At 54.4% G+C, this 25,452-nt stretch overlaps 8 protein-coding genes across 8 annotated transcripts; 4 read left to right on the top strand and 4 right to left on the bottom strand.

Moving 5' to 3' along the window:
* Positions 1–260: 260 nt before the first annotated feature.
* On the top strand, positions 261–4,299 carry TRIREDRAFT_62120 (uncharacterized protein; the record flags this gene model as incomplete). The annotated part of the gene is made up of 12 exons (XM_006965415.1): positions 261–323; positions 421–450; positions 569–645; positions 721–734; positions 789–860; positions 935–1,656; positions 1,723–2,491; positions 2,554–3,027; positions 3,096–3,325; positions 3,381–3,528; positions 3,584–4,004; positions 4,062–4,299. 12 exons carry the CDS (start codon positions 261–263, stop codon positions 4,297–4,299), a joined length of 3,258 nt encoding a protein of 1,085 aa, XP_006965477.1.
* A 1,394-nt stretch (positions 4,300–5,693) lies between these two features.
* TRIREDRAFT_39221 (uncharacterized protein) lies at positions 5,694–7,076 on the bottom strand (the record flags this gene model as incomplete). The annotated part of the gene is made up of 1 exon (XM_006965187.1): positions 5,694–7,076. A coding segment is annotated over one exon (1,383 nt), but the record flags the coding sequence as incomplete, so codon positions are not given.
* A 1,733-nt stretch (positions 7,077–8,809) lies between these two features.
* On the bottom strand, positions 8,810–10,711 carry TRIREDRAFT_36941 (uncharacterized protein; the record flags this gene model as incomplete). Its single annotated transcript, XM_006965185.1, has 2 exons — positions 8,810–10,489; positions 10,562–10,711. Coding segments are annotated over 2 exons (1,830 nt in total), but the record flags the coding sequence as incomplete, so codon positions are not given.
* An 843-nt stretch (positions 10,712–11,554) lies between these two features.
* Positions 11,555–13,272, top strand: TRIREDRAFT_77915 (uncharacterized protein; the record flags this gene model as incomplete). The annotated part of the gene is made up of 1 exon (XM_006965414.1): positions 11,555–13,272. Exon 1 carries the CDS (start codon positions 12,094–12,096, stop codon positions 13,270–13,272), a length of 1,179 nt encoding a protein of 392 aa, XP_006965476.1. The 5' UTR covers positions 11,555–12,093.
* A 6,482-nt stretch (positions 13,273–19,754) lies between these two features.
* On the top strand, positions 19,755–20,701 carry TRIREDRAFT_48080 (uncharacterized protein; the record flags this gene model as incomplete). The annotated part of the gene is made up of 3 exons (XM_006965200.1): positions 19,755–20,062; positions 20,189–20,341; positions 20,509–20,701. 3 exons carry the CDS (start codon positions 19,755–19,757, stop codon positions 20,591–20,593), a joined length of 546 nt encoding a protein of 181 aa, XP_006965262.1. The 3' UTR covers positions 20,594–20,701.
* A 1,149-nt stretch (positions 20,702–21,850) lies between these two features.
* Positions 21,851–22,459, bottom strand: TRIREDRAFT_107374 (uncharacterized protein; the record flags this gene model as incomplete). The annotated part of the gene is made up of 1 exon (XM_006965277.1): positions 21,851–22,459. One exon carries the CDS (start codon positions 22,457–22,459, stop codon positions 21,851–21,853), a length of 609 nt encoding a protein of 202 aa, XP_006965339.1.
* An 817-nt stretch (positions 22,460–23,276) lies between these two features.
* Positions 23,277–23,885, top strand: TRIREDRAFT_61632 (uncharacterized protein; the record flags this gene model as incomplete). Its single annotated transcript, XM_006965413.1, has 1 exon — positions 23,277–23,885. The coding sequence occupies one exon, from the start codon at positions 23,277–23,279 to the stop codon at positions 23,883–23,885; it is 609 nt and encodes a 202-aa protein (XP_006965475.1).
* A 330-nt stretch (positions 23,886–24,215) lies between these two features.
* Positions 24,216–25,046, bottom strand: TRIREDRAFT_40338 (uncharacterized protein; the record flags this gene model as incomplete). Its single annotated transcript, XM_006965190.1, has 1 exon — positions 24,216–25,046. A coding segment is annotated over one exon (831 nt), but the record flags the coding sequence as incomplete, so codon positions are not given.
* Between the last annotated feature and the right edge of the window lie 406 nt (positions 25,047–25,452).

Raw genomic sequence — 25,452 nt, 5'->3', positions numbered from 1 at the left:
GCCGACCTTCTTGCGCTCCGAGAGAGAAGAAACCAGCAGAACAGAAACCCCCCTCCTCCCATAAGAAAAACCCCGCCGCAGACGCACCGCACAGCCCGCCCGTTTTGTGCGCTGCGTCGTCCTGGACCTTTTGTGTCCCTCCCGTCGAAACTTCGATCCGTGATCTCAACCTCTACTTCATCTCCCCCGCCTTCGAAAAAACACACACACACAAACTACACGTTCGCCTTTCGCCTCGCCTCGCCGGTGTCTCGCCCGCCATGCCTACCATTGAGGAGCTCGACAGCACGGTCCGGGCCTTTTACGAAGGTCGCGGCGAGCAGGTATGCGCACCTTGCCAGTCGACTCTCTCTTGATGGAAACTGTGATGGGACGGTATTGGAGCTGACACTCTCGGTCTTTTCTCGCTCGATCTTGTAGCAAAAAGCAGCTCAAGCAGCCTTGAACCAGGTAAATACTCCTCGACTCTCTCCCCCCCCCCCCTCCACGCGCCGCCGACCTTGTGCAGCACGGGCAGCACTCGAGCACGCTTGAATGACGATCGCTAACGGCTTGTCTCGAACTACAGTTCAAGGAGGATCCCGATGCCTGGCTCATGGTCGACAAGATCCTCTCCGACGCGCAGTATCCCCAGACCAAGTGTACGTGCTCCCCCCGCCCCCTCCACGCCTCGCGCGTGCGCGACAAGCCACCAACGAGCTAGTTGCAATACCTTTGCAGCCTAGGCTTTCTACGTCCGGATTCTATGTTTATTCCATGTTCTCTTTTGACTAACATCTGGAAAACAGACCTGGGATTACAAGTTCTCGACAATGTCATTATGACAAGATGGAAAGTTCTGCCTCGGGAGCAGTGCCAAGGTAAGCCCCCCTCCGCCGGTGCTGCATCTCCACCCAACCGAGCATTGCTAATCGCTCTGGTCTGCCCGTCCTAGGTATTCGAAACTTCATCGTGCAGTTCATCATCCAGTGCTCGAACAGCGAAGAGACCCTACGAGCCCAGAAGACGCTCCTCAACAAGCTCAACCTCGTGCTCGTCTCGATCCTCAAGCAAGAATGGCCGCACAACTGGCCCACCTTCATCAACGAAATCATTTCGTCTTGCCACTCCAGCCTTTCGATCTGCGAGAACAACATGATCATCCTTCGCCTGCTGTCCGAAGAGGTCTTTGACTACTCAGCGGAGCAAATGACGTCCACCAAGACGAGGAATCTGAAGCAAACCATGTGCGCCGAGTTCTCCCAGATCTTCCAGCTCTGCCAAGAGGTCCTCAACTCCGCCAATCAACCGAGCCTTATCAAGGCCACGCTCGAGACGCTGCTCCGCTTCTGCAACTGGATTCCGCTCGGCTACATCTTCGAGACACCTCTCATCGATACTCTGCGAACCCGTTTTCTGTCGGTCCCCGAGTTCCGAAACGTCACTCTTCAGTGCCTCACAGAGATTGGTGGTCTTCAGACGGGCGGACCTGGACAGCCCAACTCGTACGATGAACAGCTGGTCAAGATGTTCACCGAGGTCCTGACGACGATTGCCGATATCATCCCCGTCTCGCTCGACCTCAAGGCGACGTACCCGAGCAGCAACTCCAGGGACCAGGAGTTCGTCCAGAACCTTGCTCTGTTTTTGTGCAACTTCTTTGGCATGCACCTGAATGTAAGAATGACTGGGAACCCCATACGCGTTCCTCGACTCTCTTTGCTTTGCTAACTTTGCTCGCAGCTCATTGAGAACCTTCCTAACAGAGATTACCTCCTCCACGGCCACTACTACCTCGTTAGGATATCGCAGATTGACGACCGAGAAGTCTTCAAAATCTGCCTCGACTACTGGCTGAAACTCGTTCAAGAGCTCTACGAGGAGATGCAGCAGCTTCCCATTACCGATCTCAACCCCCTGCTGGCTGTCGGAGGCGGCATGTCTGGAAGCGGAGCTCCCAACCCGACCCTCCTAATGAACTATCCTCTTCGAAAGCACAAGTACAACGAGATCCTCTCGAACCTGCGAGTCGTTATGATCGAAAAGATGGTCCGTCCCGAGGAAGTCCTGATCGTGGAAAACGACGAGGGAGAAATTGTCCGCGAATTCGTCAAGGAGGGTGACACTGTGCAGCTCTATAAGACCATCAGGGAATGCCTGGTCTACCTTACACATCTGGACGTGGTCGATACCGAGAACATCATGACGGAGAAACTGGCTCGACAGGTGGACGGCTCTGAGTGGTCATGGCACAATTGCAACGTCCTTTGCTGGGCCATCGGCTCCATCTCCCTCGCCATGAATGAGGAAACGGAGAAGCGATTCCTGGTTACCGTCATTAAGGATCTTCTAGGCCTTACCGAGATGAAGCGTGGCAAGGACAACAAGGCCGTTGTCGCCAGTAACATTATGTACATTGTCGGACAGTACCCGCGCTTTCTTAAAGCTCATTGGAAGTTCCTCAAGACCGTCGTCAACAAGCTATTCGAATTCATGCATGAGTCTCACGAAGGTATGATTTCATTCCCTGCCATGTACCCACCCCCCCTGCTTTCCCTTGTGCTAACCGTTGAGCAGGTGTTCAGGATATGGCATGCGATACATTCATTAAGATTGCAAGGCAATGCCGCCGCCACTTCGTTGCGCTCCAGCCTAGCGAGTCAGAGCCGTTCATTGAAGAAATCGTGCGCAACATGGGCAAGATCACCTGTGATCTGACCCCTCAGCAGGTTCACACCTTCTACGAGGCTTGTGGATATATGGTGGCCGCTCAGGGCAACAAGAATCAACAGGAGAGGTTGCTCGCTGAGCTGATGAACATTCCTAATGCTGCCTGGGACGAGATTATCAAGCAGGCGAACATCAACCCCTCGATTCTTCAAGATGCGGAGACGATCAAGGTTATCGGAAACATCATGAAGACCAACGTTTCCGCTTGTTCTTCCACCGGCCCCTACTTCTATCCGCAAATTGGTCGAATCTATCACGACATGCTGCAGATGTATCGAGCCACTAGCTCGCTCATCTCCGAGGCTGTTGCACGAGACGGTATGTGTGCCCGTCGACTCTTGATTTTCCCTTTGCTATAAGATGGGTACTAAATTGAGATTTTACAGGTGACCTGGCGACAAAGATGCCCAAGGTTCGCGGCTTGCGCACCATCAAGAAGGAAATCCTCAAGTTGATCGAGACCTACGTCGAAAAGGCTGAAGACTTGCAGGCTGTCAGGACTCAGATGGTGCCGCCATTGTTGGATTCAGTTCTGGTTGACTACAACCGAAACGTCCCAGGAGCCCGTGATGCCGAAGTCCTCAAGGCCATGTCGACCATCATCACGAAGCTTGCTGTATGTCATCCTCCAAAATCACCTTGTCCTTGATGAAGAGCTAACACGGCAATAGGCGTTGATGGAGGATCAGGTCCCCACCATCATGGAGAACGTCTTCGAGTGCACCTTGGAGATGATCAACAAGGACTTTTCAGAATACCCTGAGCACCGAGTTGAATTCTTCAACCTGCTGCGAGCCATCAACCTGCACTGCTTCCCTGGTAAGTTCAGACACGGTGTGATGATATCTGGACACATCAGCTAACGAACTGATAGCGCTGCTCAAACTCGACAACAACCAGTTCAAGTTTGTCATTGATTCGTGCTCTTGGGCATTCAAGCACGACAACAGAGACGTTGAAGCTGCAGGCCTTAACATGTGCTTGGAGCTGATCAATAATATTGCCGAGAAGACGGACATTGGCACGGCCAACGCCTTCTTCCAGCGCTTCTTCGTCAGCATTCTGCAGGATGTGCTCTTTGTGGTGACGGACAGTGACCACAAGGCGGGATTCAAGACGCAGTCGATGCTGCTGATGAGGCTCTTTTACTTCATCCACCCGGCTGATGGAACACCACCCAAGATCCAGGGACCCATCTACACCCCCGATCAGGCGCAGGCCGGGACCAGCAACCGAGAGTTCCTCTCGGCGTCTGTCGCCACCCTTCTGCAGAATGCCTTCCCTAACCTTCAAGCGTAAGTAATCGTCGTCAGTGCTCTTTTCTCTCAGTTCAATGCTAACAGCGTGCGCAGCGCTCAAGTGGCCAGCTTCGTGGAGGGACTTTTCACGCTAAACACTCAGTACGACAAGTTCCGCCTCAACCTGCGTGACTTCTTGATCTCCCTGAAGGAGTTCGCTGGCGACAACGCCGAGCTTTTCATTGTCGAAAAGGAACAGCAGGAGCGCGATGCCCGAGCTGCCGACATGGAGAGACGGCAAAAGGTCGGCGGTCTTTTGAAGCCGACCGAGCTGGATGACGAAGAGCTCTGACTTCCGCAAGAATTTCGAGCGGAAGTTGCGCCGAAGCGGGATGCCGAAGACTCGCCAAGCTTGCAGAAGGCCGAGACACAGTACGGAGCTCTCGACGGATGGGAGTTCTACGGACTAGTATGACGTTGGCCACCTCTCCGGGCTCTTCGGCCATGGCCTGGGCTCAGAGCGACGAGGACCTTTCGGCTCCCTTTTTTTTTCCTTTGTAGTGATACCAAACCATAGAGCCACGTGGTCCTGATTTATGGCTTGACAGTTTCCTTTTCATCCAGCGCCGAGGTAAGATGCAGGCTTTTGTCCCCCCCACTGTCTCCCACACCACCACCACCGCCGCTGCCGTTTGAGGTTCTTTCTGTCTGGCAGATGAACAAGAGGAAATCATACTACATGTTAGGCATGGAAATCTGGTTATGTAGAGAATTTGGGGGATTTAATCCGGTGGGCAAAGAGTTGTTTTAGGGAAATCAAACTCAAGAGAGAGAAAGAAAAAAAGGTGCAGTGAGTCAAGAGAGAAGATGAGTGAACGAACGACGTTCGCAGTGACGGCACGATTCTTTGATGAAGTGCAGGATTTTCTCTTTATCAGGGAAGAGGGCATAGATGAGCGGAAAGTGGGAACTGATATGAACTTGCTGCTGTCTTGTCAGCTGGATCGTTGAATGAACCAGAAAAAGCAGAAATTCTTCGATAATTGTAGTCCTCCTCCTTCTTCTTTTAGCCTGTAAATATACAATATTGGAAGTAATACCGACCTAAACTAGTTATCAGATGATTATAAAGAGTGTGTGCCATATAACTGCAATCTAGAAAGAAGAATGAACAATGATAATAGTAGTCAGTGTATATAAAACAAGATGCTTGAACCGAGACCTCTGCCCAGTCTATCTATATGTATCATGAAGTTGCCTTGTATGTCCCCCACCCCCTTATATATGCCATGTTGCAAAATGAAAAGATGAAAGTAAAAAAAGAGTCTCTCAAAAGATGTAAATACCTACCCAGGTAGGGAGTACCTGGATAGAACAACCGCTAACGTATATAGGTACAGTCTACATGGTGCGTTGCTCACATGTCTTCTTCTTTTGATTCGTGAAATGCCCATAGAACCGCTGTACACACATGATTTCCTCTTTTACCAATGCATAACCGTTTTGGTGATGCGTCTAGGGAAAAATGACTCTTCCCTTCTCTCTCTCTCTCTCTTCTTCTCTCTCTCTCTTGATATGTAGCGCAATTACAGTATATGCTCGCTCATTTTGAAAATCTCCCCTTGCTTCGTATCTTTCTATTCAGTCAGTTTCCTCTTCAATCACCTTCAAGGGCCATGCCAGCGGCTCGTGCCAGTGGCTCCCAAGATAGCCGGCAACGGCCCGAATCAGATTTGCCCCTGCGGTGCCAAACGTCCAGAAGCGACGGCAGCGATGTATCAGGACGCCCAGATAGGCCAGAATCACCAATGCTTCAGGAAGCAGTGATCGTAACACTTTCACGTACTCGGCCTCGATGGTGACAATGAAGGCAGACGGTGCATGCGGAACGTCTTGCTCAGACAGGGCTCGATGCATGTCGAATGCCCACTGGAGAGAATCAATGGCGGTGCGGCAAGCTTCGGCGCTGGCTCGGTCAAGACGGCGTGGTGACGAGTCTCCAAACTGGGACATTGGGGAAGCTGCGGCATCGATCATCTGTCGAAGAGCAGCACATTCTGTGCCGGACGAGAGGGTCACCGCTGTGATGTTGGCATCGTGGGTGATGCGGAGTAAGGGGAAGAGCTCCGACTGCATGAGGTAATCCCAGGTCGGGCGAATTTGGGCAAGAATGCCCCGGTGAAGATGGATGCACTCGATCATGCGCTCCATGAACCCATGAAAGTTGACAGCACCACCACTGGCACCTCCTCCGGCCCCTGCGCTTCCCCCGCCGTGGCCTCCCATGACATCGTGATGATAGGGAAGGGGCTGTGGCTGCTGATGTTGCAGCAGGGTCTCGGCTAGAACTTGGTTGCTCAGTAGACTAGCAAACAGGAATCGAGGGACGCATGTGGCCGTGTCGTCGGCGGGAACCATGGCGGCAATGCGTGTAAAGGATGACAGAGCACGCGTCTGCAACTCGGTGGCCTGATTTCGATAGGATGCAATTGTGCCATTCAACGGCACCTCGCCGGGCTTGCTGGTGAAGGCCACATGCAGTGCCGATAGGGCCAGGAGCTGGTCAATGAGGTAGGGCGCATCTTTCAGGTGCTTGATGGCAATGTCGAGGACAACCTTGATCTGGCCGCGGGCCAAGATGCAGTCGCTCATGGCATCCGAGACATGATAGAAGAGCATGAGGTGCTCGGCCGTGAAGAGGGAGCCTGGTGGCACTGGCGGGTGGTAGGCGGTGCTGGTAAAGGACTCTGTAAAGGACGGCAGGGTCTGCGGTCCGGTGGCGGGCGCCGGGGTGAACCTGAAGCGGCCGGCGGCGAAGACAGACTCTGGAGAGGCTGACGATGGATCAGGGCCGCATTGAGGCCAAGGAAGCGGGTGGTCCGGCTCGCACGACGACGGCGAGTGTTGAGATTTGCGGCTCAGATGCGAGTCGGCCGGGCTGTGCGGCAGCTGCGGCTGCGGCAGGGGCTCGAGTTGGCTCTGTTGGCGAGCCGGAGGGAACGAGCACGCGCGCTCAGCAATGGTGCAGTTGGTGCAGGCCGGGCGGCGCTCGTCGCATCGTATGTGTCGTCGCTTGCACTCACTGCAGCCGTTCCGGGACTTTCGGTGGGAGCGTCGTGTCTTGACGACGCCGTTTGTACCGGAGCTCCCGTTAAGCTGGTGATGCATGGTCATGGTTGATCGCCTTCTATGGCGAGAGACACGATGGAGAATGAGACGCAGAAAACAAGAGACGGAAGAGCCGGAGAAGACGGCGAAGATGAAGCTGGGAACGACCGAACCCCAAAGGTCCGGCTTCTCTGGGCGTGGTGTTTCTGGGCAGCCCAAGCTGAAGCTCAGAGGACCGGAGAAGGTAAGAAGGGCAGCAAGTCGACACCTGCTGTGATAGGTCGGATTGCCGTCAATGGCAGGTACAGCCCAGTACTTCCGCCAGCATTTATTACCCGTAACTTCCAGTTGGAGGTCTGCTTTATGTCAGGCCGTGGCTGCCGTGGCTGCCGTAGCTGCCGCTCAGGCAGGTGCTCCGCCACAAAGCCTCGGGAGCGGAGCCGAAAGGCACGCAAGTCCGAATACGAGGCGGGTTGAGTGTCGTGCTTAAAGCCCGTGTGGCTGATGGGGCTCCGCCAAGGTACAGGTACGTGGTACCAGTACATGTCCAGCGGCCTTGCTCTGGAAGCAAGCGGATTTCGAGAACATCCATCTTCTCTAACAAGAATAATACAGCATGAGAGTGCTGGGTTTCGCATCGTGCAAGAGTCCTGCATCTGGGTAGGACAACAGCCATGAAGTGGAGTCAGCCACTCTTGTCAACTCTGTGTTTGTCTGTCTGTCTCAGCAACTGCATCTGCCAGCTGCAAGCATTCAATCGTCCGTCTGGTTAGACAGGGGCAAGCTGCCAATTGAAGTGGCACCAGAAAGCCCGCACACAAAGAAGAGAAAGGATTGATTGATTGTACGGGGTACAAACCAGATACGCAACAGTCATGGCCCGTGATTGGCCGAAAGGGCCCGAGACATCAGAAAGCAGGCCGAGTCGTATGAGGCGTCGAGGTGCAGGGCCTTTCGATAGGTGATGCTCATTTATTCTCTGAACAGCTTGATCAGACGGCTGCTGTGGTGCGTCAGCCCAACGCAAGGCACCAGTCGATGGGCCTCAATGCGAGGCATTTCTCAGGCATTTCTCCAGTGGCAATCGGCCGATGACTGCGCAGAGAGCTCCATGATACGGGGCATTGGACCATTGGGAGCTTGAGCTTGCGTCGACATGTGCTGCACGTGTCACATCGTGCTGCTTCGTGACACGTCATCGACAGGCGAGCAGTCTGCTGTGGAATCGTCCAATATCGATGGTATGCGCGAGAGAGTAGAAGCTCGCGTCGCGATGAAAAGGCGAACGTGCTCTTGAAGGGGATTTGACGATATGGGAGAGGGCGGCTTGTACTGAGATATAAGGTGAAGATGACCGGCTGCTCAGCCACAGATACTTAGGTACCAGTGACTTGAGAGCAGTTGTTCTGCGCGGAAGGAACGGAGCATTACGGAGTCCCAGGGAGTTCACACGTGGGTCGTTGCTTATTTTGGTGGCTAATACGAAAGCCGGCAGGAGCTAGCTATCGAATACGCGTATTGCTGTCTCGGGTCTTGCTGGGATCTGCGGTCCGATACGACGTATCAGAAGATCTATGTACTGAAAACCTGGAAATAGTATGTAGGTGTCTGGCTCGAATGTTAGAATAAGCTTATCAAGAGGGACTTGAAAGGATATTGTCGTATACTTCTGTGAGTCCATGCTCATGTATCGCTATTATCAATAATGCAAGCCATATATCTAACTCTCAGTCAAAGCCATCAAACTCTTCCTCCTCTGCCGCGGCCTTGGCCAAGTTCTGCTCTCTGACCTTCCGGATCAGCTCCTTGAGTTCGGCCTGCTTGGCCTTTTCCTCGTCTGTCATCTTGGCCGTCAACTCAGCCTCTCTCTTCTTGTGCCGCTTCTCTCTCCTCTCAACGCGGTGCTCCTCCTGCTCGTGCTTTCCGCTCCAAGCTTCGTTGTTCTTCCTCTTACGTTTCGCCTCGGCTGCCTTCTTTTCCGTCTCTCCCGATCTGTCAGCCGCCATGGCCTCCAGTCTCGCCTTTTCTCGTGCCGCATCCTTGTAGGCAAATGTGTCCCAATCCATCTCGACTCCCAGCATCTTATCTCCACTCCAATTCTTCAGCTCAGGCATCCTAGGCAGACGAAGTAGCCCCCAAGCGTGCCCGAGATCCGTCCAGTCCAGGTCGGCAACTCTGAATATTGATGTGGCCTGATGCGCTCCGTAGCTGCGAACCCAGCTGACGAAAGCCTTTTGGGCCTTGTCGTGGATCGCGCGATCCGACTGAAGCAGTTTCCTGAACTTCGACGTCGCAGTGCGAGCCTCTTCTTCCGTCACGGAAATTGAAGGCTTTGTTAATGGCGTGATGGGGGTTTGGCGGATCTCGAGGAACTTTGCGTAGTCTTCCTCGTGTCCAGGATGAAGCATCACCACTGCCAGTCCCTTTCTACCGGCGCGACCAGCTCGCCCACTCCTGTGAATAAAGACCTTGGGGTCTGACGGAGCATCGATCTGGACGACTAAGTCGACCTGCGGAATATCCAAGCCACGGGCTGCCAAATCTGTCGTCAAAAGCACCGTAGGAGAGACTGAGGTTAGGAAACGGTTAAAGTTCTTCTCGCGCACTTTGGCGGGGTGCTTGCCATGCAAAGGCAGCAATGAGAATCCTTCGGGCAAGATTTGCGGTAGAGTATGTTGAAAGTAGTCGACGGCAGCGCAGGTAGACAGAAAGACGATGCTTTTCTGAGGCCGTACGGGCAGGCGCTCCAAGAGCTGCGCCAGGGCAGGCAGCTTGTGGCTAGCCGGCGTAATAAGGTAGGATATCTGGAGACTTGCGGGGATCCTCCTATCCTCAACCACTCCACCGTCCTTCATCTTCACCTTGACCTCAATCTTGACCGGATTGCGCAGTCCAACTCTGATAATCTCGCCAACCGCTTCGCTGACGCTCGCACTGAACAAGCCGGTTCGCCGCTGTTTGGGAAGGTGTGAAAGAATGGTTTGGAGGTCTTGCTTGAAGCCAAGGTCGAGCAGCCGGTCGGCTTCGTCGAGGACGAGCACCTCGAAAGATTGGTCAATGTGAACGTGGCGCGAGCCCAGCAATTCAACAAGTCGACCTGGAGAAGATATCAAGAGGTTGGGGCTGTGTCGGACAAAGTAGCTGAGGTCTTGCGCGGGCGTGGTGGTTCCTCCAACGAGCAGCTGAGGCACGATGGCAGGCACAGTGTTGCTGGGTCGCTTGTCTTCGCCTTTCAGGTGTGGCAGGATCTCGGCGGAGGGCGCGTGGAATTCGAGAAGGGAGAGGAGGACTGTGTGAATCTGAGCAGCGAGCTCTCGCGTCGGCGAGATGACGATTGCGCCGACATGGTGCTTCTTGGTGGGCTCCTCCAGGCGCAGTAGCCTCTGAACGATGGGTATGAGGAAAGCAAGTGTTTTTCCACTACCGGTGACGGCCTATAGCCACCCAGATGGCTGACATTAGAATTGGATTGCCAATCCGTCGAGGCGAAACAGCAGCAGACTCACCTCGACCACCACATCCTTGTTTCCCAGAAACTGCGGCATGGTCGCAGCTTGCACCGGCGTCATTTGCTTGAACCCCATGCTGGAGACGGCATCGAGAATCCATTGCGCCAAGGGGGGTGTTAGAGCATCCCAGGCTCTGGGATCCCTCTTCACGGCGACCTTTCCGGGAGCCATGTTCTCGTTGAGTCTGCTGAAAATGTCCCAGCGCAACTGCGCCAGGCCTATCGTCGCATGCTTGAGGCTATCTCAGAAATTATTTTGACAAGTCTATCTTATCGCCACGTGATACCCCACTTGGGATTTCGGGTCGGTCAAGGCGCCCCACGATTGGCTCTTGGGCCGAGGAAGCCGGGAATCTCGCCAGATCCGATTAAAACAGGTCCTGAAAGAAGAATAGTAGCTACCTAATAAGGTATTGCTACAAGTTTTCCAGAGGAATGCAGTTGAACTCTGGCTTCAAACTAAACTTGAATCAATTTGTGGTGCTGTAGCAGTTCGTCACAAGGGACAGTTTACAGTTCCATCCCGTTCTCCCCCATTGTGAGCTGTCTTGCACCAGAAACCACACGTGCGCCGCTGAGACAGATTCACACGTGAAAGTCCAACAAGAATCGCGGCCCCAACAAAGGACCCCCCCGATGACGTTCGACTCCAAAGTCCGGACGGACAATTCCTTCTCGTCGGTCGCACCGCTCCGTAGAAAAATGACCAGACCAGCGGGTCACATGCGCGCCTTTGACAAGTGATTCGAGCAGCCTTTGCCCAGTTCCCCCAGGACGACTAGCCAATTAGGGCAGCCACAGCCAGAGGGACACACACACGACACAGCCTGGGTGACTTTCCGGGGGTGTTGTGGCTTCTGCTGAGGCTTGTAGCAAAAAAACTTCGCCATGGACAGAACATAAGGCCCTTTTCCGTGTACTATCATACGAAAAGCCAACAAGACCCCCCCGGTACTGCTGCGCAAACGAAACGGATTGATTCCGCCTTGTTTCCCGCCGATAACGACAGCTGATATAAATACTCGTTCTGTGTCCTCTGGCCTGTCCCGCTTGTCCTCCACTTCTCCTCCGCTGGGCGCAATCTCCCTCTCTCTCTCTCTCTCTCATCTCTGTATCACTACAGGCGCTGGTAATGTGGCAGAGGGTCTAGCCTCTACCGCATCGCTGCTAAACCCGTCGTTCACCCTGGAGGATCCAAGTCGCCCCGGCAATCTGTCCCCTGTCAGCCCCTCGTCATCGCACAGCAGCGGCCTCCGTCTGTTTGAGCTCTTCAGCGCGCCAGCTCACGGCTTCAGCGGCACCGGCAGAAGCAGAAGCAGAAGCAGAAGCATCACTATCAGCAGCACAAGCAGCAGCCGAAACAGTCGAAGCAGCAGCAGTAGCAGCAGCAACGGCAGCAGCACTGCCGCGCCGCGCCTCTCGCGCCGGGACCATCACGACCAGCCTCTGTGGCCCTCGGGCTTTGACTCGCTGCGGCGGCTCGTCGTCGGCGCCGTCAACTGCCCTGCGCTCCCGCCAGCGAACCTCAGCATGTCGCTCCGTCGCCAGTCGGCCCGCGTGCCGCAGACGCCTCGCATCATCTCGCCCAGCCCGACGCCGTCAGAACGAGACGCGCAGGATTACGTGGGCCCCATGACCCGGAGTCGAAGGAAGGCTCCGGCGCAGCAGGTGGTGGACGAGGTCAGCGACGAAGAGGGGAGCAGCTCCTCCGGCCCCCGAAGATCCCGTACAAGAAGCCGCTCGCCCCTCGAAACGCGCACGCCTCGCAAGACCAAGACGCCAAAGGCAGCGGCCAAAGCAGACGAGGACGGCATCATGGCGGCGGCCACGACGACAGCGACGGCAATGGCCTCGCGACTGGCCACGACCAACGGCCATCTCGCACCACCGGTGCCCGTGTCCACAGGATGGAGCTGGCGCGACTTCAGCCGCAGCCCCAGTCCCCTGGGCCTCATCCCCATCCACAGGCACTGGCGGACGTTTGTGCACAAGCACGAGGTCCCCCGCAAGGCGCTGCACGTGTCCATCGGCTTCTTCGTCGTCTGGCTCTACAGCTCGGGCACCCAGACGAGCGCCGTGCCGCCGTACCTCATGGGCGCGCTGGTGCCCATCACGACGGTCGACTGGCTGCGGCACCGATACGCCTCCTTCAACCGGCTCTACGTCAAGGTGCTCGGCGCCCTCATGAGGGAGAGCGAATACTCGGGCTGGAATGGCGTCATCTTCTACCTCCTCGGCGCCTGGATCACCCTCTACTTCTTCCCCAAGGACGTTGGCGTCATCAGCGTCCTGCTTCTCAGCTGGTGCGACACGGCCGCCAGCACGTTCGGCCGCCTCTGGGGGCGATACACCCCAAGGCTGCGCCGCGGCAAGTCCCTGGCCGGATCGCTCGCCGCCTTTGTCGTCGGCGTGGCCACCTCCTACCTGTGGTATGGGTGGCTGGTCCCGACGCTGGGTCCCAAGCCCGGCGACGAAACCTTCATGTTCACGGGCACTCTGTCGCTGCCGCGCGCATTGATTGATGCCGTCGGCATCCCGGAGAGCATGGCATCCGTGTCCGGCTCGGTGGCCCTTGGCATCATGAGCGTCTGGTCCGGATTCGTGGCCTCAGCCAGCGAGGTTGCCGACGTGTTTGGATGGGACGACAACTTGACGATTCCGGTGCTTAGCGGAGTCGGTATCTGGGGGTTCCTGAAGCTGTTTGGCTAGCCATTTCCCGGGTATAGAAGAATGCTGGGTTTCCCGATGATGGCACACACGTCTATTATTGACACAACTTCTTCGCTCTGTACAATGCGATCCTCTCTCACACACTCTCTCTCTCTCCTTATCTTTTTTTTTTCTTTCTTCACATGTACGTTTTATATCACGAAGCTTGGGGTTTTCTTGGTCTTTCATGATATATTGACGGGCTGTTCTGGTCATGCAATGGATCACCGATTTCATATGTGCTATTTAGGTAGTTCACCCAGGAGGTGCAAGTTAGATATAGGTATTACTAGGAACCTAGATAGACATCTAATACGACATATCCCAGATCCCTTAGTTGTGCATCACGCAACATGATTATCACGGCATGAATTGCATCAAGCCATTAGTTCCAGCTCTGAGTTGAAATTATTATTATCTGACCGCTGGTTTTCAACCACGCCACTTTCTGCGTATTCATGCAGCTGGCCGCGTCTTCAATCAGAGATGATGCCGATCGTAACAATAGTGCTGTTGGTGATGCTGATGATGATGATGATGATGATGTTGGTGAGAGAAGCAGAATCACAGTCAGGGAACACACAAGAAGTGTGTGGCTGGCCGGGTATAGGCATATGCCGTGGCGATGTCGCGCAGAACGGCGGCAGCTTCGTACAGCAGGACGCACTGATGCCCATTAATGAAAAAGATGGGGGTGCCACGAGCACGTCCCAGGAGGCAGGGAATTCATGGTGCAGCAGGATGTAATAACTCGGACGGTGTTGGACGTTTTGGTGTTCTGGGATTTATGTGGGAGAGGTGGATGTGCATTTATTTTCTGAGTTTTGGTTGAAGAAGTTGCCGTCAGTCTGTTTTCTTTCTACGCTGTTTTCTACATGGTAGTAAATAATGGCAGTTCTGTGCAGATGACGCTTGGAAGGAAAGCGTATGAGAATGAATACTCAGCAAGAAAGACTACCGAGGTGAGTCAGTGATTTCCAGTACAAAGGAGACTTGGTATTCCCTTGATGTTTTGCTGGAGAGAGGAAAATTCGTGATAGGCTAGGTAGGTAGTAGATGAAAGAGGGGTGGGGGCGCTGCCACCTCAGCGTGCACAACACAGCAAATTGGATTTTTGTGTGGTGTATCGAGTTCGTTCCTTTTTTTTCTTTTTTTTCTCTTGGGACAAATGTCATGATACTACACCCACGTTCTTCTACGCTTGGGTTATTGATCATTGACTGAAGCTTCCGGAATTGTATTAGATGGACTCCGGTAAACGGTTACAGCGGCAATTCAATCCCGGGTTTGATTATTTACCAGAGAATTTGGGGGATTCGGATTCCTTGGATGAGGTGGTGATGTGTTGTCCATTTTGTGGCGTTCATGGAGGGGGCATCCCGTCAACTCAATTGCAACGCTGTCATTGAAGATCTCTTTCTCTATGCCTTTTTTTTTTTCTTTTTCTTTCTTTCTCTTGCAGTATAATTGACAGGAATCGCCTTTTCCATCTCTATAGTACCTTGGGTGCTCAATGCCTTTCTTCCAAATTTGTGCAACGCCTCCTCTAGACTCCTACTTCTCTCGTCCTTATTGCGATTCCTCCTACACAAAATCCCATCATTGTCCGCCTCCAAATCTCGCCATATCGTAATAGTAGCATTCTGCGCTTCTTCGACCCCTGGTCAAATTGCACCCTCCTCCACCCCCTGCCATTGACAACTCATACACTCTTCCCAAGCTTTCGGGAAGAGGCATTCTGGATGCTAGAGGATGGAGGGGGCGTGTGGGAAAGAGGGGGAGGAGTGTTGTTGGATTGTGGAGATGCACCTCGATATTCCCATTTCGGCTGCTTTTTTTCTTTCTTTCTCTTTCTTCTTTATTTTCCCACGACACCATGATAAATGTCATTGTTTCTCTCCGCTGTAGGTACCTATGTACTGGCAAACCTCGAATCCTTCTGGATATGCATTCGTAGCATGCCCGTGATGCGTGTATCCGAGCACACCAAGACAGAATTCCTTTGACAACTTGGGTTCAATGCCTTTCTTGAAGGATCGTTCATGTCTCAGTTGTACTCTCTTCTCACACTGGTTTGTGGGCTTGGTTCATGACAGCTTATCGCCGCTTCAGCCCAGTCGGCCGACGAAGCCGTTCAAATTGTACAGCTCAGGTCATGGCAGAAACCTTGGTACACGCCACCCCATGAAGGTCCAAAAGCCACATTCATGCACAACATGGCTTTAGTGAGAAGGGGGGGAGGACTTTCCATAGCTAGCGATACCTTACTAAGCATCTCCTATGGCATCGACTCGATTCAAAGTTGAGTGGCAGCCAGCAAGCCAGCCATCGAGCGGCAGTCTCCGGCGCAACATCACCAAAGACGGCGGTCAAGGGCGAGTCTGCACGGCATCTAATCAAGCTTGGGTATCTACAGGCCCACGAAAAGGCTTTCTTGCGGTGCAACCAACAACGGCACAAAACGTCAGTCGTTCCTTGAGAGCCATTTTTCCAAAAGAATCGCACATTGCTGGGGCGTGCTTCGGTGTCACACATAACTGCCTCTTCGTTCGTCTCACCCGGGGCGCCATGTTCCAGATTCGAGGCCCTGCTGGCGGGCTGCGTGTTACTCCGTAGAGCTCCGAATGAAGCAAATCCCTTGCAGAAACCCGCCGGACGTCCGAGGGGGGGGGACTTGAGGCTGGCTTTGAAGGTAGTATATGGACGCCATCAAACGCCATACATATATGCTCATGCTGAGAGGTTCTCCCAAGGTACTCCCATACGTACACCGATACGTCCATACAGATAGAACCCGACATCAGCTCGTCTTACATACTGCTCTAGGTAGGTAGTAGGTAGCATGTTATAGGTACCGGCTGCATGTGCAACATGTGTGCCTACGGCAGCATGGCAGAGCGTGATTTCTGCCCCAAGCGGCGCTGCAGGGGCCATCCAGGGCCGGCCGGGGGCCATGCTGCGTCGAGCCGAGAGAGAGAGAAAGAGAGAGAGAACAGTGGTGATGCTCGCAGGAACAGCCTGTTCCCGCGGGTTCTGTTGGGCTGCTTCTATCGGGCTACTGGCCACCTCCGCCGGTGGGCACTACTACTGTACTGTAGGATGGCTTGCTTGCCTGATGCGCTGGAGATGCAGCACGGCCCTACGAGCTTGCAGCAGGACGCCCTGCACACACCGAAAGCAAACAAGACAACGAACTCTTGATGCTGGCGTCTCCACCGCTTCCATCCGGGGCGCCGATGCATGCGTGTGTGCATACATGTGCCTAACGTACCTTGTGTACAACCACATGCTCGAGATCAGTACCTACCTTACCTTACTGTACCTTACCTAGGTACTTGTGCGGCAATCCATGCCCTTGCCATGGCGAGAACCATGATGATAATTCGTCCATTGGCCGTGGCGAGGCCTGCGGCTGACGTGTTCAAACTCTTGTCGTCTTCCTCTCTGATATGGCGGGGGAGGGGGGGCGGAAGCGGCTGAGACGGTCCTTTTCACCGAAATCAACGCCCACGAACGGCATCTCTTTTATTTTTCTTCTTTTTTTTTCTTTAGTCTCCTGTCCTTGGATTTCCTTTTCCCGGCAGTGTTCTGACTGGTTCGTGTCAACTTTCCAACCAATTGTTACTGGGTTAGGCCCCCCCAAGCATGAGCGAATCAGCTTCATCCGCGGCCTCACGACTTGGCCATTTACCTCCAATGAGAGGATGGCACGCGCGAGTTATCCTGACGAAGGTGCTGGAGCCCCGGGCGGTGGGGTCCGAAGAAGCCTGAGTGTAACACAAAAGATGATGATGCTAATAGTACTACTACTACTACCTAGTAGTAGTAGCAGGACTAGCAATGGATGTGTGATGATACGTTAACAGGAGAGAGCGAATGCATCCAGAGCTCTGCTTCGTCTCACGACCTTAGGCATCAGGCACTGCGGAGGACTAGCAGCAGTCACTCGGCGGTGTGCAGATATCGCTCCGATCTCCTGCACCAGGAACACTCACGGGCATCGAGAATGATGCTGATGCTAGATTTTTCTCCGTGCTCGAGGTATGTATGTATGTAATGCTTGTGCCCCGTATGCTGTGCTCGTAATAGTAAGGTACGTGCACATGCGTACATACATGACACCGGGCAAGGCGAGGCGAGGCACGGCAAGGCAAGGCATGGTATGCGGTCGTAAGCTGCAGGTCGTATTTGCCAGCAGCCGGCAAGGCATTTGATGCAGCAGCATCAGTAGGTAAGTATCTAGGATGCGCAAGGCCAACCCGCAAAAGCTCTCCTCATGTCTTGAGTCTTGGACTCTTCGTCCTCTAGTATTAAATTTCCCCCCCGAATTGACTCAGTTCGCTTGCAATGATAACCCCCGTGATATGTCGTTGATTCTGTGCCAATTTCAACCGTCTTGAATTTGGACGAATCACGTCCGCTTACTCCACGCACCCCTCCCTCTCTTTGCTGCCTTGTCGCCTCATGGATCAACTGCCAAAAGAAAAAAAGAACGAAAAAAAAAAGCTACATCGAACTCGTACCTCGTCCAAGATCGAATCTTGGCCCTTTCGGAACATGCTCTGGCGGATATCTTGACAACGCATCACCACCACCTCACTTCGCCCTCTTTCTTCCCTCCCCCTTCCCCTTCCCCTTCCAGGGCGCCAGAACGGCCTGCGCTGCACTCCTGCCTGACCCGCTCTCTACCTTTCTCGCCCTTTTGAACCGTCCACTTGATAGTACTACTTCGAACCAGCGCCAGCGAATTGCGCCGGATGGGGGTCCCTCTTTATTTTTCCCTCGTGGCGTCGTCAAAGCAGCCAACCATGACATTTTAGGCCTGCGCAGGGGAGGGGCGACGAGCAGCAAACGAAGAGACGCAGAAGCAAATCCGGTGCTGCTTTTGGCACACCTTTTCTGCGCGTCCGGCTACTACTACTACTACTACTACTGCTACTACTACTACCACCTAGCGTCATCGCGCTTGTTGGACGTTCTTCTTTTCCTTTCATTTCTCTCTCTCTTTGTCTCTGAATTCTACCCCGGCCGCTAGACAAGAAGTTGTTCCCAGCTAATGTAGCTCCAGAGCCGGTCGAGTCAACAGCCGTCTCGTCATAGTACTTGCTCTCTCGGAATTGGCCCAAAAGACACACACACACACCCCTGCTCCTCTCCGTTGTTCGCCTCTCATCCAGACGTTCTCTTGTCCGCTGCCATCGGCTGTTCGTGGCTCACGGCATGGCGTGTCCTGAACCTGCACAATCCTCTCCACTGCCTTATCCTGGCCATGCCGAGTCCAGCATCCCCATGTCATAGCATTGCCCTGGTGCTGCCTCTTTCTTGTCAAGGCTCGTGTATCCATTTCCGTCCAATTCAGTCGTTTCCTGCTGTTGGTCCCAATGGCCTGTTGCAGCCACCCTTTCCATGCCCCGTCTTGTCCCGGCTTGGGGGCCCTCATCCGCCTCGTCTACAGCGAGCTACCACTATTACCTATTACTAGTCAAATACATACTTGAGTTCTCCTTGCTCAGATCCAAGTGTTCGTCATACCCCATCCCGCGTCCATCCCTGCCCCAACCGCCTTTACCGGTCTTGGAGCTGGGAATGTGGGTGTGCCCTTTTCCGCCTTATACACACCGCGTCTAATCTAACAATGGGAACCGGCTCCACTGATCGGGGCCTTTGCAGCTTTGCCTCTCCCCCCCCCCCCGGGCATATGTATGCGGGTAGAGAGGTCAAGGTTCTCGGATGTATGTTTGAGAGTTCAAAGCGGTTCTCAACCCATTCCAGGTCGGCTCCTATTGCACCACTGCAACCTCATGTTTTCTCTGCCTCGTCCAACTGGCTGTTGATGCTATTCCCACCCCCCCTACCTTTCCCTCCACCTTTGCCTCTCAATTCCTTGTTCTGGTTGGTTCAAGTGCTCAATGGAAATCCCGGGATGGTGAAAGCTCGGCCGTGTCGACATAGGAATCCTGATCCACAACGTCCACGACCACGCCTCCGCCGCCGCCCCTTGCTAGCTACTCACCATGCAAGTCTCCACGAGTGTCTCATCCATTCTCCTCTACGGTGATAGCGCCATCACTTCATGTTTGCCTGTTCTTCACCGCAGGCGGGGTCGATGATGGCCGGCCTCGGCGAATGAAGGCATGGGCTCTCTTATCCCTTTGACTAAGGTCAATGATGGCCGGGGAGGGTCCTGGAAAAGTATAAAAGGAGGTGTTTTTGTTTGAGCTGGAATGATTTCTTCTTCTTCCTTTCGTATCACTCTTCTCCAGCCATCTTCTACCAGCTCCCCAAGTTTCCAAGATCTGCTCTTGTTCAGCACAAGACAATTGGCCTTTGTCACTACCACATCTCAACACTTAGACACTTCTCCAGCCTTATCACAAACTTGGTCACTTGTCCTGTCCATCATACACACTTCGGACTCACTTCCCTCATCTCCTCGTCAACTCTAAGACCAGTCAACGTCATCAATTGGCCATCAAATCACCATGTCTGCCCCATTCCAGACTGCTGCCTACACCATGCCCATGGCTGTTCCCTCCAAGGGCAACCAGCACCCCGCCTACAGCCAGTACTCTTCCTCTCCGCCAGAGTGCGATGACACCATGAGCTCCGCCTCCGGTGTCCCCTCTGGCTATTCCGCCACCTCTGCTGGTTACATTGGCAGCTCTAGCGGCGACTACGAAAGCACCGGCTCGGCTAGCGGCGTCGACTTCCAGGAGTACATGCAAGAACGCTTCTCTAACTCGTTCGACCCCATTCCGCTGGATCGGAGCATGGCCGTTCAAGCTCAGACGTAAGCTGATCCACCCGCTGCCTCAAACGGCTCGAGTCAAGAGGACAATTTCGAGCCCAGTTGGCCCTCATTCTTTGGGAGATAACGGTCCGACGTCGAACTGAGCTAACAGCTATTTCTACACAGTTCTGGTAAACTCAACGCCAAGCACCGCGAACTGCTGGAGCTCCAGAAGCAGGCCCAGGCTCGGCTTGCGCGGACGCGTGAACGATTCTCGGAGGGCATGAGGGACGCGCGGGAGGTCCGTAACGACCTTGAGTGGACTCAGAAGAAAGTCTCGTGAGTTATCGCCCCCCCCCCCCCCCCCCCCCCCCCCCTCTACAGAGTCTAAAGTTCTCCGCTTCGAGGGCGGAGTAAGCACGGTCTAGAGGAGAAAGAGACTGAGCTGCTTTTGTTTCTCTTCTTGTGGCAAACACGAAATTGAAGCTAACACAGGCCATCAATAGATCTCTGAACGCAAAGGCCGCGCGAAAGCACCCCAAGGAGCATGCAAAGGCCCGCCAGCGCTTTCCCTCCCCCGAGTACAACTGAAGTTGCCGGGAGAGGCAGACGATCATTTTGGCATCCAATTCTTTTTTTTTTTTTTTTTGCCCTTGTTGATGTTCATCAAGGCTGCCCTTTTCTTTTTCCCTTCCGGAGTTTTTACAAAAGCGGTTCTCAACTTTCCTTTCTACACCAACGGCTATAATCACCACCAAAAAAGTCTTGATTTTTTCTCTCCGTTCGACTTCACTATATGCGGTTTGACCGGGGAGGCGCTCCAGTCACTAGCATGGATTGACGTCGAATTTGGCGCGAACCGCGCGGCAATCTTGCAGGGTTGGATGCCAGATCTCTTGCTGCTTTATCCAGCCCTACGGCCGGGCGGTTCTACCCGCCACAAGCCCCGTTTTGGCGCTGTGACGGTGTGGGGGGTGGGAAATGAGAAAACTTACGACGATAATGACTCATGATTGGATAATTCATGGCGATTCGGAAAGCAAGGCCGAGACGTACACTCCTCTGGGGGGAGCCTGCAGGAGGACCGGGGGGTTCAAAGTGGCCGTCCCGTGCAAACCACGAGGCCCGCAGGGTGCTCAAGGGCCCTCTTTTCCACCTGGCCATCCTGGGGGTGTGTGCGAGCGACGGCTGGGAGCGAGACAGCGAGCGAGTGGAGGCAGACATGATGAGATGCGTGTGTCAAGCGTCTTTCCTATTCGAGATGGAATATCGCTGCATTGGGTATCGGCGGGAACTGAAGGCAAGGAGGTACTACTCTATTTGGCGACATTGGCGTTTCTGGGCGCACCCTGGAGTCTATTGCAAGATGATGAGGATGTCTGTAAGCTTCTGTAGCAAGAACAATACTCGTGTCCGGTATAACAATGTAAAGGTTGCCCTGGGGCATGTGCGAGTGACCATGTGCCCGCGCACGCCGTGCCGTAGCTGTAGATGGTGGTGTTAAGACCACTCCAACGTAGTAGGCCTTGAAGCCATCACGGGGCCAGTCAGATCCCCAGAGGGCGTGCCGCCATCCCGCCACGGAAGAGACGCTTGATAGTGCCAGTGCTCGACAGCTTCTGTTCCTGAGTTGGGGGTATCACGTGATGATGGGTATTTGTAACAGATATTCAACACCCAGCTTCGAGCCCAGTAAAGGACGCATCCAGCAAGCTCCGACATGCCGTAAACAGACAGAAAGGAGCCCCCGGCTTCGAGGTATCCCGTAGGGGGGGGCTCAATTGTTTCAAACCCCGGTTGATGTAGGGAGTGATGCCAGAATGCTTGATTGGAAAGCAATTGGTTTTCTCAACTGCGAGCACTCGCTCGATGGCCGGGAGCCAGCCATGTGCCCAGGGGCTGCAAGCCTTTGGCTTCCTCCAATCGCCGCCAGGGGTTCTCGTTTGACTGGGGATCGTAGTATCCTTCGCTCCAGGAGTCGTCATCCTCTCTTCTGTGGTTGGTTCGCGGATGGTGGCCTCCGGATGAGCTTGGGGCGCCGACGCCCGGAGGTGGACGGTTGGGGAGTCCTGGAGGGCGCACTGACGCCGGCGCTGACGACTGAGTCGGCTTTTCTTCTGAAACTCCAGCTGAGTTTTCCAAAACATCTGCATTGTCGACATTGGCACTTTTGTCGTCATCCTTTGCTTGGTCCTCGTCTTCATCCAGGTCAATCTCATCAGCGTTAGCGGCCGCCGAATCAGGCTTCCTGCTGGCAACGAGCCCAAGCGGCGTGGAGTTTGAACCCGTGACGGATGGCTTTGCCGCGGCGCGCTGGGCGGTTGCAGAGTCGGAGCTTGTGACTGCGTCGGCGTGGGGGTTGTATTTGCGCTTCTGGGGCCGGGGCTGGGCGCCGAAGGAGGAGAAGCCCATTGCTTGGGCCATGGCGGCGGCCTCGTCATCGAGGGGGTTATCCATCTTGTTGATGGTAGATTATTTTGTTCCTTCGGTATGGAGACCAGGGCAGTGATTTGGTGTGAGAGGATAGCCTGCGGCGTTGGTGGGATTTGAGAAAGGGTGAGGCTATAGGCAGTGATTTGTTTGGTTGTTGTGAGATTGTGTATTTTGTGGTGTGTTGCGTGTGAGAGAGTGCTGGTGAGAAGTTGGTGGTCTCGGGTCACGCGTTTTCTGGTGGATGGATGGACTTGAGCCTCTGGTAAAAGTGGGGTCGTGCATTGGTGCGATGCGAGGCAGGTGTGAGGAAGCAAGGCTACCCTGGAAGGAGTTGTGAACATGGAGCATGGGAGGTGGGCTTGCGAGCAGCGTGTTTTGATGTTCGGTTGAAGATGGTGGTGTATGGCGCCTCGGGGTGCCTTGATGTATTGACAGGAGCCAGATGTGGTTGGGGCTCGCCGGAGATGGAGGGAGTGCGCTGGGAGCGTGTAATTACATGTAGGGACTAGCCGTCCAACATCATATAGGTAGAGCAAGCTGCTATCTTGTTGTCTTCGTTTCTCAAATAAAGCTGATCTTTAGACAGGTGAGGAACAACGGTAGTAGCAGAAAGTAGGAGTATTTCTGATCAAGATGTAGTTCTGCTGGGATGCTGGATATTTCAGCCAATCCTTTGATGGATCACGCCCAGGGTGATGACGCTTGTTGTTTCATTAAGGGCAGACGCCAGATCCCGGTTCACCCAGACTTCTCACTCATCCCTCCAGCTGAATCTCGTACAACTCGCAAGTCCGATATTACTCAAACACCAACTCTCATATCTATTAGCCATCCAGTCACAATGGCAGAACCAGCTTCTACTTCTACAATAACCCTCAAACTCCCATCCAAATACTCACCCCCATTACCCATCGCATCAGACAACACCGCCCCGTCCATCGACTGGCTCTCGCGAACATGGACCGTCACGCACTCAACCCTCTCCATGTGGCGCGACGCGCGCAACGTCCGCATCACCTACACGCCCCTCCCGCCTAAACCCGACGGCCGTCTGCGCATCGACGACCTCGTCGAGTACGAGCCCGCCAACAAGAGCGGCGTCCTCAAGTCCGTGGCCGGCGTCGACACCCAGAGCGTCGGCGGCGGCGGCTGGGACTGGCGCGGCAAGGGCTGGCTGTTCTTTGTGGGCAGCCATTGGGAGTTGCTGGGCTGGGGGGAGGAGACGAGGGCGGATGGAGAGACGGAGAGGTGGGCGGTGACGTGGTTCGCGCCGACGTTGTTCACCAAGGAGGGCTTGGATGTGTACAGTGATCGGAGGGAGGGATTGAGCGAGGAGACGTATGGCAAGGTGGAGGAGGCGCTGAGGGGACTGGATGCGAAGCCGTTGGTGGACATGGTTGCGCAGGATATGAGGCCGGTTGAGATTAGGCTGCCGTGGACAGAGAAGTGATACCCTGGGGCAGTCTGATGCCGCGTTGCAGGTTGCTTTATTTTGTTTGGATGGGCCTGAGGAGTTTGAATATTCGTCATGAGTCGTTACTTACTATCTACTGGGGAGAATTATATACAGTTCAACGTGAACGCTACCAGTCAATCATCTCTCATCACGTCGGTGCCGATGCCGATGCCGTCGCGTGTCTGGTGAACGCGACCGCGACCGTGAGCGTGAGTCGCCATGCCGTCTCCGCCTCTCCTCCTCTTTATGCCTTCTCCTCTCGCGATGATCATCACGATGCTCGCGCCTCTCTCTCGAATCGCGCCGTCTTGAACCCGCCTCTCTCCTCCCTTCCCTCTCTCCTCTCTCCGTGTGTCGACTCCTATGCTTGTCGCGGCGGTGCTCTTCTTTGCGTAGCTGTTTCAGTTCCGCATCTCTCTCGGCTTGTATCCTCATGCGCTCCCTCTTCAACTCGCGGATCTGCGACGCGCCCTTCTTCATCATCGCCAATGGATCGTCCGAGATGATCCGCTGCGAGTCCCGAGCCCTGCGATTGGGGTCTCTGTTTCCCCATATGTCCTTCGAAGAGGCATCCGGCGCGATGCCGTCGCTCTGCGAATACCAAGGCTTGCTGATTCCGTCTTTCCCGGCTGCGTTGGAAAATCGCATCGTATATTGATCTTCGTACTCTCTCTCCTTCTTCCTCTTCTCAGCTTCCGCTTCGTCGTTCTTCTGGGCATGCGCTCTTGCTCGTTCGTCGCCAAAGAGATCGATGTGGCCCGCATGGTCGACAATGGGCGCGGAACTCGTTGGCTTGCGACTCGACTCGACGAGTGCATATGTTGCGTTGTTCCTCTCTTGCGCTAGCCGGAGCTCGAAGTCGGTGTCGTCCTCGCCCGGTCGCTTCCTCCTCCTGCCGTGGCCGGGGAACCTTGATCGCCCACTAGCGGCGCTGCTCTCCGCCTTTCTGGATTCCTCGTCTCGTTCATCTTGTCGCTCGTCTTCTATCGGGGGAGGTTCTTCGCCGCGCAGGATCGCCAGTCGCCGTTGGGCATCGACCTCTTGCATGCGCCGCTCTTCCTCCTCCTCCGCAGCCTTGGCAGCCGCCTCGTCTCTGCGGACGCGCGCGATGTTGTCGGCATTGTAGACATTCCACGACTTCTTGCCTAGTAGATGTCTGTGATTTACAATCTTAGTAGGTTGTATCAACAGTAGGGGCACAGGGAATAAGCAACTTACAGCGGCATGCTGAAGGGTGTAAACGAACCTGTCGCGCGACAGGACGACAAGCTTGTGATTGTCACAGCTGATTGTCTCCATCCCCGACATCTCGCAAGCCGATAAGAGATAAGGCAGGAACGTGGGGCTGTGCGGCCATGACATAACCGCTAAACCGCATCAGGCAGTCAGACGCCCCACTTATGGCCTTCCTCGCCCACCCAAGCTCCAACTTGGCTTCTTCGTCTCGCCTTGCCTCGACTTGGTGCTGTTTCAACGTTACTCATCCGCTTCTCTTCTTTTCATCTCATGTCTGTTCCTTGAACAGCGTTTGCGCCCATAGACCCTGCTTCTACATACGAGT

The sequence above is a fragment of the Trichoderma reesei genome (genome assembly GCF_000167675.1).
Source record: "Trichoderma reesei QM6a unplaced genomic scaffold TRIREscaffold_9, whole genome shotgun sequence".
Taxonomy (NCBI): domain Eukaryota; kingdom Fungi; phylum Ascomycota; class Sordariomycetes; order Hypocreales; family Hypocreaceae; genus Trichoderma; species Trichoderma reesei.
The sequence above is the reverse complement of the archived record's forward strand: the minus strand, read 5'-3'. Positions and strand labels throughout refer to the sequence as shown.